General features: G+C 42.1%; 1 protein-coding gene across 47 annotated transcripts in view; it reads left to right on the plus strand.

Annotated features, from left to right (window-relative positions):
* celf4 (CUGBP, Elav-like family member 4) overlaps positions 1-14,335 on the plus strand; it is a 1,189,091-nt gene that overhangs the window by 1,149,519 nt on the left and 25,237 nt on the right. For 17 of the 47 annotated variants that reach the window (XM_078220789.1, XM_078220922.1, XM_078220843.1 and 14 more), the window contains one exon: positions 5,302-5,304. The exons of the other annotated variants lie outside the window; for them this stretch is intronic. In XM_078220789.1, the coding sequence (XP_078076915.1) occupies positions 5,302-5,304 (3 nt within the window). The remainder of the gene's footprint in view (positions 1-5,301; positions 5,305-14,335) is intronic. 47 annotated transcript variants of the gene reach the window in all.

Consider the following 14,335-nt stretch of genomic DNA (forward strand, 5'->3'; position numbering starts at 1 on the left):
GTGGGGTTACTGGGATAAAGTCTGTGTGGGATTGTTGTTGGTGCAGGTTCGATGGGCCAAATGGCCTCCTCCTGTACTATAGGGATTCTATGATTTACAACTTTCCCTCCACTCTCTGGCCAGAATTACAGAACAAGAAGACCCACCAAATTCCAGTATCCCTCCTCTCTTATTTAAACTTGATTCCAATGGCCATAACAAGACGATAACATTCTGAAAGAGGCTTGATTTTCTACCCATTGACTGAATAGACAGTACTAGGTCTCAAACTAATTGGGCCAGACCAGCATGCAATTGGTATGTCAACAAACCTTTATTTGTACTAATCAAATTATGCAATAACTTTAAATAACTAGAAATAACTAGAATTAAATGAATAGTTTCCAGGGGTGAAAATAAAGCATACTGTTCCTTCAAAGTTGTTTGTTTGAAAACTGAATTGTCTAATAGGTATTTTTAGTTGTTGCAATAGATTTTTGGACATAAAATGAAGCTCCAAAGAACTGAAGCAATAAGCAAGTTATTTCTTTCTTGATGCCTTTGATGTTGCACTTATTATTGTGCAAATATTTTCATCTTGTCATCTGACCTTTCAGATATCAAATTGTTATTGTTCTGTATTTATTGCAATATCTTTCCAAATGAGGAAAATGTTTCGCAAATTCACTTTGGCAATAATTTAATCATTGCATGCCTTCTGAATTGATTTAATTTTAATTGCTTTCCAGATCAGAGTGAGAATGTTCTTAGTTGTCTGTCCTAAGAATGATTACACTAGTGAAGTTATACCGCAGTCATTTTTCATTGCACTGCAAGATTTACACCAGACATTAGACGCACTTCAGAAGCACCTCATATTCTGCTTAAGCACTCTCTGGCACACACCATCTTTGGGTTCTGTGCAGCAAATGCAATGGCAAGAATACCATTAGAAGACTTTTTTAAAAATATTCCTTTGTTCTAAAAAAAGTGAGAACAATTAGTATCGGTTGGTATTTGATGGTTGGCATAGACATGCTGGTCCGAAGGATTTGATCCTGTGCTGTATGATAGTCTGGGATGAATTTTACCGCCCTGCCCGCCACAGGAAACGGAGCGGGCGAGGGGTGAACCATGGAAAAGTCTGTTGACCTCGGACGGGATTTTCTGGTTTCGGGGTGAGTGCAGCCAGAAAATCCTGCCCTATGACTTGAGGAATTATTATGTTGCAAACAGTATTGTTGAGAATGACAGATGTCTGTGAAATAGATACGTTTGAAATTTGGACAAAATGGTTTCTGTTCCGCAAGGGTCAGGGTTGGGAACCAGGTGGCTGTTGTTTCTGGAGGACAGTGTAACAGTAGTGATGGATACATATATATTTTGGAATTTAATTTGTTTACCGTTTGAAATCGGTAAGTACTTATTGGAATATTGATGGGACTGTTAACCTCATGGTTATTGCACTGGACTGGCAACGTAAGGCTAGTGAGTCTAAATCCCGCCATGGCAACCTGACTGAATTAAGATTGTAAAATGTCCAAGGCATTTCACAGGAATGTTATCAAATATAATTTAACACCGAGCCTCATAAGGAGATATTAAGATAGATGACCAAAAGCTTGGTCAAATCAATTGTTCTTCGACAATGTTTTAAAGAGAGAGAGGTGGCGAATCGGAGAGGTTTGCAAAGGGAATTTCAGAGCTTATGGCCCAGGAGGTTTTGGGCGGCACAGTGGCACAGTGCCAGTTAGCACTGCTGCCTCACAGCGCCAGGGACCCAGGTTCAATTCCAGCCTCGGGTCACTATCTGTGTAGAGTTTGCACATTCTCTCTGTGTCTGTGTGGGTTTCCTCCGGGTGCTCCAGTTTTCTCCCACAGTCTAAAGATGTGTGGTTAGGTTGATTAGCCAGACTAAATTGACCCTAGTGTCAGGGGGATTAGCAGGGTAAATGAAGGTTATGGGAATAGGGCCTGGGTGGGATTGTTGTCAGTACAGACTTGTTGGGCCGATTGGCCTCCTTCTGTCCTGTGGGGATTCTATGATTCTGTGGATTCTGGCTGAAAGCACGATGGCCGATGGTCGAGCAATGAAAATCAGGGATTCACGAGAGACCAAAATTGGAGGAATGGAGGTGTCTCAGTGGGTTACAAAGCTGGCTGAAATGACAGAAATAGGGATGGACAAGGCCATGGAGGGATCTGAAACCAAGGATGAGAATTTTAAAACTGAAACATTGTTGGATTGGGTGGAAAGGTCAGTGAGCACGAGGTGATATATGAACAGGACTTGGTGTGAATTAGCATGCTGGCAGTGGAACCTGGATGATCAAGTTTATAGAAGGTGCAAAGTGGGAGGCTGGCCAGAAGAGTATTGGAATTATTAAAAATTCATTCATGGGACTTGGGCATCACTGGCTGGCCACCATTTATTGCCCATTCCTAGTTGTTCTTGTTCAGAGGGCAGTTGAGAACCAACCACATTGCTGTGGCTCTGGAATCACATGTAGGCCAGACCAGGCCAGGGCAACAGATTTCCTTCCCTAAAGGACATCACTGAACCAGATGCATTTTTACGACAATTGAAAATACTTTCATGCTCATTGGTAGATTCTTAATTCAAGATATTTTTTATTGAATTCAAATTCCACCATCTGCCGTGGTGGGATTCAAACCTGTGTCCCCAGTACATTAGCTGAGTTTCTGGATTACTGGTCCAGTGATAATATCACCAGGCCATCGCCTTCCCCAGCATGTGTACGGCCATATATCGAGGGAACAAAGGCATGGAGGAGGCTTTCAGCAGCAGAGAAGCTGAGTTGAGAAAGAGATGAGTGATATTGTGGCTGTGGATGTAAATGGTCTTGGTGATTTTAGAAGAAATTGGGTGAGCTAATACCATAAAATGAGCATGAGAGGAGTTGTTGTGTCATTAAAAAAAAAGCTGGCTTCTTAATGTACTTCAAGGAAACCAAATCTTCCATTCTTACCCATTCTTGCCTGCCTGTTACTCCAGTCTCACACCATGTGATTGGTGGCAAATGGCCTCAGGAAAGTAGGTCCAGATTTTCACTCCCGGGACATATGTGCAGATTCAGGAGAATTCCTGCTCGCCATTTTGACTTTTGTTCCGAGAGGCTGGATTGGAAGTCAAACCCATTGCCTCTGGAACAGGTGTGGAGGCTGCTGGATGTAGAGACAGGCTGGATGAAAGGCCAGCCTCTGTTCTCCAGCACATTGTTGAATTAAATAGAAAAAAGATTGAAACAGAAAACAGCCCTCTGGCCCCAACCTGTCACTTCCTTATTCCCTCACTCCCCTCACATTCCCCATGCCTAAATCATCTCATGACCCCCATCGCCCCTCATACTTCATACACAAACACATGCCCCTCCAATCACCCCCATAGCCCTCAAATGCCTATGACCCCCCATATTCCCATGGCTCTTTATAGCCATTCTGCCAACTTTGTGCTATCCCATGCCAATTGATGACCGCACGCATCACCCTCCATGCCAACTCACCTTTTACAGTTTTTTGACAGTTTTTGACAATTCTTTGACGGCTTTGACATTTCTTTGACAGTTTGACAGTTCCAATGCACTTTATACACACAATCATGTTTACTTTTAACAATCTCCAAAGGGCTACCTTGGCTGTCCAAATTAATCCAGCAGTTCTACGTAATCTGGGCTTCACACTCCTGGCCTACCAAAATCCCACTTCAGTGGAGGCAGCTAATGAATTAAATGGCATTCGCAAACACTGGCCCTACTAAAGTCCCAACCTCACAAAAGTAGAGAGCGCCGTGTTCGAGTGTCAAACTTAGGATCTCCAGGGTCATCCATCATTTTCTCCACAATGGCTAATCAATAACCACATTTGCAGGAAGTGCATACAAATGTGGCTCCTAATAGACCACTTAGATCGACTGAATGCCAGGTGTATGCACATAGGAGCATGCATATGGTGGAGGACATCATAGACAGAAGTTTCAGGGAGGTGACTGCACCCAAGGTTGAGGAAGATAAATGGGTGACAGTCACAAACAATAGGCAGTCAGTGCAGGAGCCCCATAAGGCTGTCCCCCTCCCTCCCTCAAACAGATGATGCATTGGAAAGGGTGCAAAAGAAATTTACCAGGATGTTGCCTTATTTGGAGAATATGGACTATGAAGAAAGGTTGAAAAAACTTGGATTGTTTTCATTGGAGCGTCGGAGGTGAGGGGGGAGCTGATAGCGGTTTACAAGATTATGACAGACTTGGATAGAGTGGATAGTCAGAGTCTTTTTCCCAGGGTCGAAGGGTCAATTACTCAGGCATAGCTTGAAAGTGAGAGGGGGAAAGTTTAAAAGAGATGTAAGGGGCAAGTTTTTCACACAGAGGGTGGTGAATGCCTGGAATGCGCTGCTGGAGGAGGTGGTGGAAGCAGATTCTATGACAATGTTCAAGAGGCACCTGGATAGATACATTAATAGGCAGAGAATAGAGGGATATGGACCACGTAGAGGCAGGAGAATATTAAGTCAACACAGACTTGGTGGGCCGAAGGGCCCATTTCTGTGCTGTATTGTTCTCTGTTCTAAATGCTTACCTTTATATCTGGAGGACTAGAATACAAGGAGATAGAAGTCATAATTCAGCAATACAAATTTCCCATTTGACTGTACCTGGTGTTGTGAGCCGTTCTGGATACCACAACTTAGGAAGGATGTATTGGGGGGGGTGCAGCATAGATTCACCAAAATTATACCTAGATTCAAAGGGTAAAGCTACGAGGACAGATTAACAAACTAGTGTTGTATTCCGTGGAATTTAGAAGATTAAAGGGTGATTTGATCAAGGATTTTAAGGTATTAAGGGGAATAGGTCGGGTAGATTGGAGAAACTATTCCTGCTACTGAAAGCTGAATGGCTTACTTTTGCTCCTAAGGTGGGGAGGGAGCTTAGTCTAAAAATTAGAACTGGACATTCAGGAGTGAAATTAGGAAACACATCTTCACATAATGGGTGTTAGGTTAGAACTCTCAATGATGATTGATTCAAGATCATTTATTAATTTTAAGACTGAGTTGATAGCATTTTGCAATTGGAAGACGTTAAAGAGTATGGGACGAAGGTGGGTTTGGAGCTAGGCCACAAATCAGCCATTATCTTATTGAGTGACAGAACAGGCTTGAGAGGCTGAATGGCCTCCTCCTGTTCCTATTGCCTTTTCCTGCTCCACACCTTAATTATGTTTAGAAATACTTTCTGGTCCTCACAATTGTGAGATTGATTGCTTGGTGGAAGGAAATTCCTGACTATTTTAAATTATTTAGCTGGTGCTGTCACTGCCTTTAGTGACTGACAGGCAATGCAATGTGTTGTCCTCTGCTGAGTGAGCATCCCAGCTGTGTCAATACGGATGGGTGAGTTCCATGAATTGGATGGCAGTGCTTTCATCTCCTAACCCCTCGTTTCATTCTCTTATTCAAAAACTGGAATTGATGACCCCTTGTCACTAACTTCTCAACTTAGTCCTCACTACCACTTTCACAGAAAAGGATATCCAGAGCTATTTCTTCAAAGGGATTCAAGGACTGAGTCAAGATTGTTTTCCTACTATTATATACCAACTTAACCTGCGAGCAGAGGACCAAGATTGAACTTTTGCTTTCAGGGCAGGCAGCTACATTGATTTTCCACCGACTGGGATTTTTAGTCAATGTGGGGACAGGCAGAGCTGTGCTGAAGTGCCATGACACTATTCAAACATGGGAAATATATTATGCAGTATAATAGGAACATCAGAACAGGAGTAGGCCATTCAGCCCACCCAGCCTGCTCAGTCATTCAATTAGATTATGGCTGATCATCTATCTCAACGCCACATTCCTGTACTTTATCCATATTCCTTGATGTCATTAGTCTCTAGAAATCTATCGACTTCTGTCTTGAACATGCCCAATGATTGAGCTTCTACAGTGCTCTAGGGTAGAGAATCCCAAACATTCACCACCCTCTGAATGAAGAAATCCCTCTTCTCTGTCTTAAATCGCCTGCCCTTATCTTGGGATTATGTCCCCTTGTTTTAGATTCATCAGTCAGGGGAAACATCCTATATACATCCACCCTGTTATCCCCTTAGGAATTTTGTAAGTTTCAATGAGGATATGCCTCATTCTTCGAAACTCAAGGGAATCCAGACCCAGGCACCTCAATTTCTCCTCAGAAGACACTATTGCATCTCAGGGATTAATCTGATGAACCTTTGTTACACTCCTTCTATGGCAAGCATATACTTCCTTAAATAAGGGAACAAAACTGTACACAATACTCCAGGTGTGGTCTCACAAAGGTTCGATGCAACTACAGCAAGACGTTTTTATTCTTGTACTTTGCAACAAAGGCCAGCATACCATTCACCTTCCTAATTGCTTGCTGCCCCTGCATACTATCTTTCAGACACTCATGAACAAAGATACCCAAGTCCCTTTGGACATCAACACTTCCCAATATCTCACCATCAAACCAGCCTCCCATCCATTGACTCTGTCTACACTTCCCGCTGCCTCGGCAAAGTAGCCAGCATAATTAAGGACCCCACGCACCCCGGACATTCTCTCTTCCACCTTCTTCCTTTGGGAAAAAGATACAAAAGTCTGAGGTCACGTACCAATCGACTCAAGAACAGCTCCTTCCCTGCTACTGTCAGACTTTTGAATGGCCTTACCTTGCATTAAGTTGATCTTTCTCTACACCCTAGCTATGACTGTAACACTACATTCTGCACTCCCTCGTTTCCTTCTCTATGAACGATATGTTTTGTCTGTATAGTGCGCAAGAAACAATATTTTTCACTGTATGTTAATACATGTGACAATAATAAATCAAATCAAATCAAATCAAAATCGAAGAAATGTCCTGCCTTTCTGTTTTTTTTATCAAAGTGAATAACTTCACGCTTATTTACATTAAATTCCATCTGCCATGTTCTAGTCCATTCACTTAGCCTGCTGACTCCTATTGAAGCCTCATTGCATCCTCCTCACAACGTACTTACTCACCCAGTTTGGTGTCATCAGCAAATTTGGAAATATTACAATTGATTCCCACATCCAAATCATTGATATTGATTGTGAACAGCCGTGGCCCCAGCACTGATCCTTGCTGCACTAGTTGTTACTGCCGTCCTGAGAAAGATGCCTATTGCTGCTCTGATTCCTGTTTGTTAACCAATTCTCAATCCATGTTAGTACATTTCCTCTAAACCTGTACACTCTAATTTGATTAACCTCCAATGTGGGACCTTATCAAAGGCCATCTGAAAATCCAAATACACCACATCCAATGGTTCCCCTTTATCAATGCTGCAAAGAGCACCAACAAGTTTATCAAGCATGACTTCCCTTTCATAAATCCATGTGGATTCTGCCCAATTTGACCGTTCTTTTCTGAATGCCTAGTTATCACATCCTTTATAATAGATTCTAATACTTCGCTTCTACTGACACCAAACTAACAGGTCTGTTGTTCTCCATTCTGTATCTTCCTCCCGTTTTAAATAGTGGGGTTACATTTGCTACATTCCAGTCAATAGGAACTTAATCAGAATCAAAAGAATTTTGAAAGATAACCACCAATGCATCCATTATCTCTCCAGCCACCTCCTTCAACACTTTGGGATGAAGCTCATCTGGTCAGGGGATTGAGCAATCTTCAATCCAGTTAACTTTTCAAGTACTACCTCTTTATTAATTTCAATTTCTTTCACTTCCTCAATTTCACAAGTCCCTTCATTGCTTGGGAGTATATCTGGGAGATTTTCTCTATCTTCTTCCGTGAAGGCAGGTGCAAAATAACAGTTTAGTTTCTCCATCATCTCCTTCTTCCCTATTTCTGCTGCCCCCACATGTAAGGGGCTCATATTTGTCCTGGCTAACCTTTCCCTTTTCACACACCTGAAAAAGCTTTTACAGTTTGCCTTTGTGTTCCTTGCTAGTTTGCAATCAAATATGATCTTTTCCCTTAATCAGTTTCTTGGTGGGTTCTAAACTGCTCTTAATTCTCACTTTTTCCAGCATAATTATGAGTGACTTCCTTTGTTCTAATGCAGCCTTTAACTTCTCTCATTGACCACAGTAGATTTATCTTTCTCTTTGTGCCTGAGAGGAATGTATATCTAACATATGAACATATGTACGAACATACGAAATAGGAGTAGAAGTAGAACTCAAGCCTGCAGTGCCACTCAATCTGTTTGTGTTAGTGTTTCACGTTGCGCATTCCCATCCACCCCAATAACCTTTGCTCCCTTGCCTAATAAGAATTTATCTACCTCTGCCTTAAAAATATTCAACGATCCCATCTCCACCGCCTCTGAGACAAAGAGTTCCACAGTCGCACAACCCTCTGAGAGAAAAAAATTCTCCTCCACTCTGTCCTATGGGGGAAACCCCTAATTTTAAAACCGTGCTGATTTGGTTAACCCAGTCTATGTGTAAATTGAAGTTGCCCCTTCTTACTGTATTAAACCATTAACATTACCATTGGGTGGCCTATAATTAACTCCCAACAATATTTGCTGCCCCTTGCTATTTCCTAGCTCTACTCACACTAATTCTACATCTTTATCCTTTGATTTAAGATCCTCTCTCACTAATGTACTGATCTTGTTCCTTATGAGGAATGCTACCCCAACTCCTTATCCTTTTTGCCTGAACCTCCTAAATACCAAATATCTTTGGATATTTCGTTCCCAAACTTGGTAGCCATGACTCTGTAATGGCAATTAAATCATACCAATTTACCACAATTTATGCATTCAAATTATATTGAAATTATGTTAAAATTATGCTATACTCAAATTATATTGGGCGGCACTGCTGCCTCACAGCACCAGGATCCCAGGCTCAATTCCAGCCTCGGGACACTGTCTGTGCAGAGTCTGCACGTTCTCCCTGTGTCTGCATGCATTTTCTCCGGGTGCTCCGGTTTACTTGCACAGTCCAAAGATGTGCAGGTTAGGTTGATTGGCCATGGTAAATTGACTCTAGTGTTGGGGGATTAGCAGGTAAATATGTGGGGTTGCAGGAATAGGGACTGGGTGGGATTGTGGTTGGTGCAGGCTTGATGGGCCAAATGGCCTCCTTCTGCACTGTAGGGGTTCTATGGAAATCATTAACCTTTTTGCAAATACTATGTGGATTCAGTTAGACTGCTGCTTTTTTAACATTATTCTCTGTTCTGATCCTATTTCATTCTTGCCAATGCTTCTTCATCTATTTTTGCTTTCTACTTTTCTACTTCCTTTTACCAGTTTTGTTTCCCTTAGATCTGAGCTCTCTCAGGTTCCCATCCCCTGCCAATCGAGTTTAAACCCTCCCCAAGAGCACTATCTCCCTGAAAGGATGTTAGTCACAGTCTTGCTAAGATGCAGCCCATCTAATCTTGTACGTGTCCCACCGGCACCGAACTGATCCCAATGTTTCAGAAACTTGATGCCCTCCTGTCCACACCAGTTCTCCAGCCATGTGTTCAATTGTTGAATTCTCCTCCTTTTATGCTCACTAGCACATGGGACTTGAAGTAATCCTGAGATTATTGCCTTCGAGATTCTGTTCTTCCAATCTGCTTCCTAGATCCCTGAAATCTGTTTTCAGGACTTCATCCCCCTTCCTACCCTAAGCTATTGGTACCAAAGTGGACCATAACTGCTGGCTGATCCCCTCCCTGCCACCCAAAAATAATGCACCGTAACTGCTCCGTGGCATCCTTGACCCTGGTCACCGGGAGGCAGATTACCATCCTGGTGTCACAGCCATAGGAAAGCCTTTTTGATCCTCTAAATAACGAATCTTCTTTCACTACTCTTCTTCCTCCCCTCCTGTACAGCTGAGTTGCCAATGGTACCATAAGCTTGACTCTGACTACACTCTTCCCAAGAACCAACGTCCTCACCAATATCCAAAACGGAAACCCACTTAACGAGCGGGACTTCAGGCGACTCCTGCACTACCTGCCTGGTTTCTTGGATTGCCCAATGGTGATCCATTCCCTTGCTTCCCCCTAAACTGCGGTGTGACCATCTCACTGAATGTGCTGTCCACATAGCTCTCGGCCTCGTGTTGTGCCACACTGACTCCAGCCGCCACTCAAGTTCCGAAACCTGGAGCTCATGATTCAGCAGCAATTCCTGCACAAATAGCCATCGAGTTCACCAGTCGCGTCCGCAAGTTCCCACATACTACAGAACACGCATTCCATATGACTGGGCTTCCCTGCCCTGTCTTCACCTGTGTTAAATTTATTTTACTTTGGTTTACTTATATCATATTAATTTTACTTGGACTTAACTTAATAAACCTTACACCTATTGATAAACCTTATTGGTATTTCTTTCCATTTGTACTGAGGCAGCACCACACAGATGACACCTATACAGCCTTGTATCCAGTACTGCTGAGGGCCTCAAGGGGGAAGAGTGCTGGGCTCTAAGATCCCACAGTGTTCACCTGATTTACAGCTAAGCACAAAATTTAGGCCTTGCTCTCACCATGCTGCTCAGACAGCTCAGCAATTGGATGCTACAGACTAACCTATGGTGACCCACCTTTCAATTCCGAATCAGTCTCTTTCCATTGGGGAATCATGTTGCAAGTGAACATCCCATCACTCTGTGATGCCAAGGACAGGCATCAAACAGATTCTTTGAAGAACTAACATTTTGTTTTTCTGTTTCCACTACAAGTTATTGCTTTGATTTATTTTTCATAGCATAAGAGTAAAGGGAAACATCAATGCCAACTTATTACTGCCCTGGAGGCATCTTTTTCAAACTTAAAATGGTGCAAAGCGTAATATTGAAGTTAATCTAGGAATTACTAAACATTATTTATTCAGTTTCAGTACAGTACAAATCAACTGGGGCAAATAAAAACTTATTCAGGATAAACTGATTGAACAAGCACCAATTTAAAGGGCACACTTTGGAAAAATTATACGAAGGTTGCTTAAGGAATGCTTATAACAGTGACAACATAGAGAGCAGAAATAGATGAAATGTGTTAATTTTTAAATGTCAACAAAATGAAGATTGTTATCGACTTCAGGAAGCGTGAAGGAGAACATGCCCCTGTCTATACCAACGGGGACAAAGTAGAAAGGGTCGAGAGCTTCAAGTTTTTAGGTGTCCAGATCACCAACAACCTGTCCTGGTCTCCCCTTGTCAACACTATAGTTAAGAAAGCCCACCAACGCCTCTACTTTCTCAGAAGACTAAGGAAATTTGGCATGTCAGCTACGACTCTCACCAACCTTTACAGATGCACCATAGAAAGCATTCTTTCTGGTTGGAACACAGCTTGGTATGGCTCCTGCTCTGCCCAAGACCGCAAGGAACTACAAAAAGTCGAGAATGTAGCCCAATCCATCACGCAAACCAGCTTCCCATCCATTGACTCTGTCTACACTTCCCGCTGCCTTGGCAAAGCAGCCAGCATAATTAAGGACCCCACGCACCCTGGACATTCTCTCTTCCACCTTCTTCCGTCAGGAAAAAGATACAAAAGTCAGAGGTCACGTACCAACCGACTCAAGAACAGCTTCTTCCCTGCTGCTGCCAGACTTTTGAATGGACTTACCTTGCATTAAGTTGATCTTTCTCTACACCCTAGCTATGACTGTAATTCTGCACTCTCTCGTTTCCTTCTCTATGACGGAATGCTTTGCCTGTACAGCGCGCCAGAAACAATGCTTTTCACTATATGTTAATACATGTGACAATAATAAATCAAATCAAATCAAATTCAAATCAAATCATTACAAAGCATAATCAGTTTGTAGGGAATTAAAAAGCAGACTCAGATATTAATAATTAAATGAATCTGTAATACAGTAACATAATCAACAGACAAGGGAAGATCTTCAGCGACATCTAGCCCACCTACCCATAATATTCCTTTGCTGCATTGCTAATCACCTTAAACCTCATTCGTTGGCAAATGTCCATCCCTTTCCTTCTTGAAACCAAATTTCAGTTTCTTTTTCCACCACCTGGACTGGTAATCTGTTCAATATACTTTGCACGTAGGGAAAAATAAAGATAGGAGCTGGGGAAGGACAGTATGGCCTCAATTTTCACAGATGGAGAGAGCCTCTGGTTTAGCCAAAATTGCACCAGAGCCCCAATTCCAGAAGTGCGGCCACCTGAACCCGTTACCCATCATCTTCACCATGAGGAATCGGGCCCGAGGATTGTAGTTTACACATCCGTGGTTCATGGAGGCAGATGCACGAGTAAAAATAGAGTTGGCTTCAAACAGATCCAATTTTCATTCCACAAGTTATAAATTTACCAGAAATCTTTGGAGAGGAAATGTACCCTCATGGATAGGTCCAGGGAGTCCTTTGGGAGTGGTAAAATGCTCTTTGAGATTGTTAGAAGTAGATATGAATGTGTGTACAAAGTGGATAAATGCATTGAAACTGTCAAGCTGTAAAGGCAGTTAAATCCCCTGCCTTTTAAATTTTAAAAATATCAATCTGCAATTTAAAAACAAGTCAGTGGCCGGAATTTTACCAGCATGCCTTCCCAGATTTCGGGGGTGGGCGAGGCTCACAGAATGGCATTCCCATTTGGCATCGGGCGGGATCCTACGAACCTCGGACGGATGTGCCGGTAAAATTCCACCCAGTGTATGCTATTTTACTCTGTGAGTTGAAATAAGCCTGAGAAATGAGCTGCATGCCTACTTTCACGACCTATCATTATCACAGTAGAGTTCCTGTCAATTCACAGTTTGATTGACAACTCCAATATAAATGGGTTATTGTCAATTAGAGCTATTTGAACATAGTGAAGTCATCAATACCGGATTAGAACTTTATTTTGTTTTAGCATGGGTTCTAAGATATGCCTATGTTCAGCTCTGATGAAGGATTATCTAGATTCAAATCATTGGCTCTATTTTCTCCCGAGAGACACTGTCAGACCTGCTGAGATTTTCCAGCATTTTCTGTTTTTGTTTCAGATTCCAGCATCCACAGTATTTTGCTTTTATCTTAAGATCCTGAGGGGATTTGACTGGATGGATTCTAAAAGAATGTTTCCCCATTATGGGACTAACTAGAACCAGAGGACAGAGGGTCTCCCATTTAAGACAGAGATTAGGAGAATTTCTTCTCTCAGAGGATCATAAGTCTGTGGACCTCTCTTCCCCAGAGAATGGTGGAGGCAGAAGAGTCTTTGAATATTTTTAAGGCTGAATTAAGTAGATTCTTGATTGACAAGGGAGTCAAAGGGGGGTAGGAAGGAACATGGAGTTGAGGCTACAGTAAATCAGCCATGATAATACTGAATGGTGGAGAAAGCTCGAAGGGCCAAATGGGCTATGGCCTGCTCATAATTCATATGGTCATATGTTTAATGAAAGTTAAAGTTATCCACAGAAATTTAATGGGACTAGAAAGACAGACTTTTTCCAAACAAAATGTAAAGGGTCACAGATAACGACATTGATTGTACAATATTTGGGTGACTCTTTCATTAAGTTTTACAACAACCATAATGTTAGCCTCCTGACCTTTAATGATTATAACTTTTTCACATGAGGCAATATTGTCATATTGAAATGTCACTGCCCATTGCCATTTATTTTGCATTGATTTCCATTATCTTAGTGAAAAAGTTACAACATTGGTCAAATATAGAGGAAATTTTAATGAGATAGGTTTGGAATTGTATTAGCAAGGGACTTGCTGCCTACTCGATAGCAATGTTTGTGCTTTGGAGATTTATCAAGATCTTGCCTTGTAACTATTAACCTGGCTCAGCTGCCAAATATTTTGGCTGAGGTCAAAAAATTTCCATGTGGATGCTGAAGTCGGAGAAAACTAGTTACATCCTCACCTACTGCAACAATCTGACAAATCACCAAGAATGATTATTATTCCCTTTTAAATCATAAGCTTGCTCCATATAGGAAAGATGTGGAAGTGTTGGAAAGGGTGCAGAGGAGATTTACCAGGATGTTGCCTGGTATGGTGGGAAAATCGTATGAGGAAAGGCTGAGGGACTTGAGGTTGTTTTCGTTAGAGAGAAGAAGGTTAAGAGGTGACTTAATAGAGGCATACAAGATGATCAGAGGATTAGATAGGTGGATAGTGAGAGCCTTTTTCCTCAGATGGTGATGGCTAACACGAGGGGACATAGCTTTAAATTGAGGGGTGAGAGATAGAGGACAGATGATAGAGGTAGGTTCTTTACTTAGAGAGTAGTAAGGGCGTGGAATGCCCTCCTGCAGCAGTAGTGGACTCGTCAACATTAAGAGCATTCAAATGGTTATTGGATAAACATATGGATGATATTGGAAT

Source organism: Mustelus asterias, chromosome 1 (assembly GCF_964213995.1).
Source record: "Mustelus asterias chromosome 1, sMusAst1.hap1.1, whole genome shotgun sequence".
Classification (NCBI taxonomy): domain Eukaryota; kingdom Metazoa; phylum Chordata; class Chondrichthyes; order Carcharhiniformes; family Triakidae; genus Mustelus; species Mustelus asterias.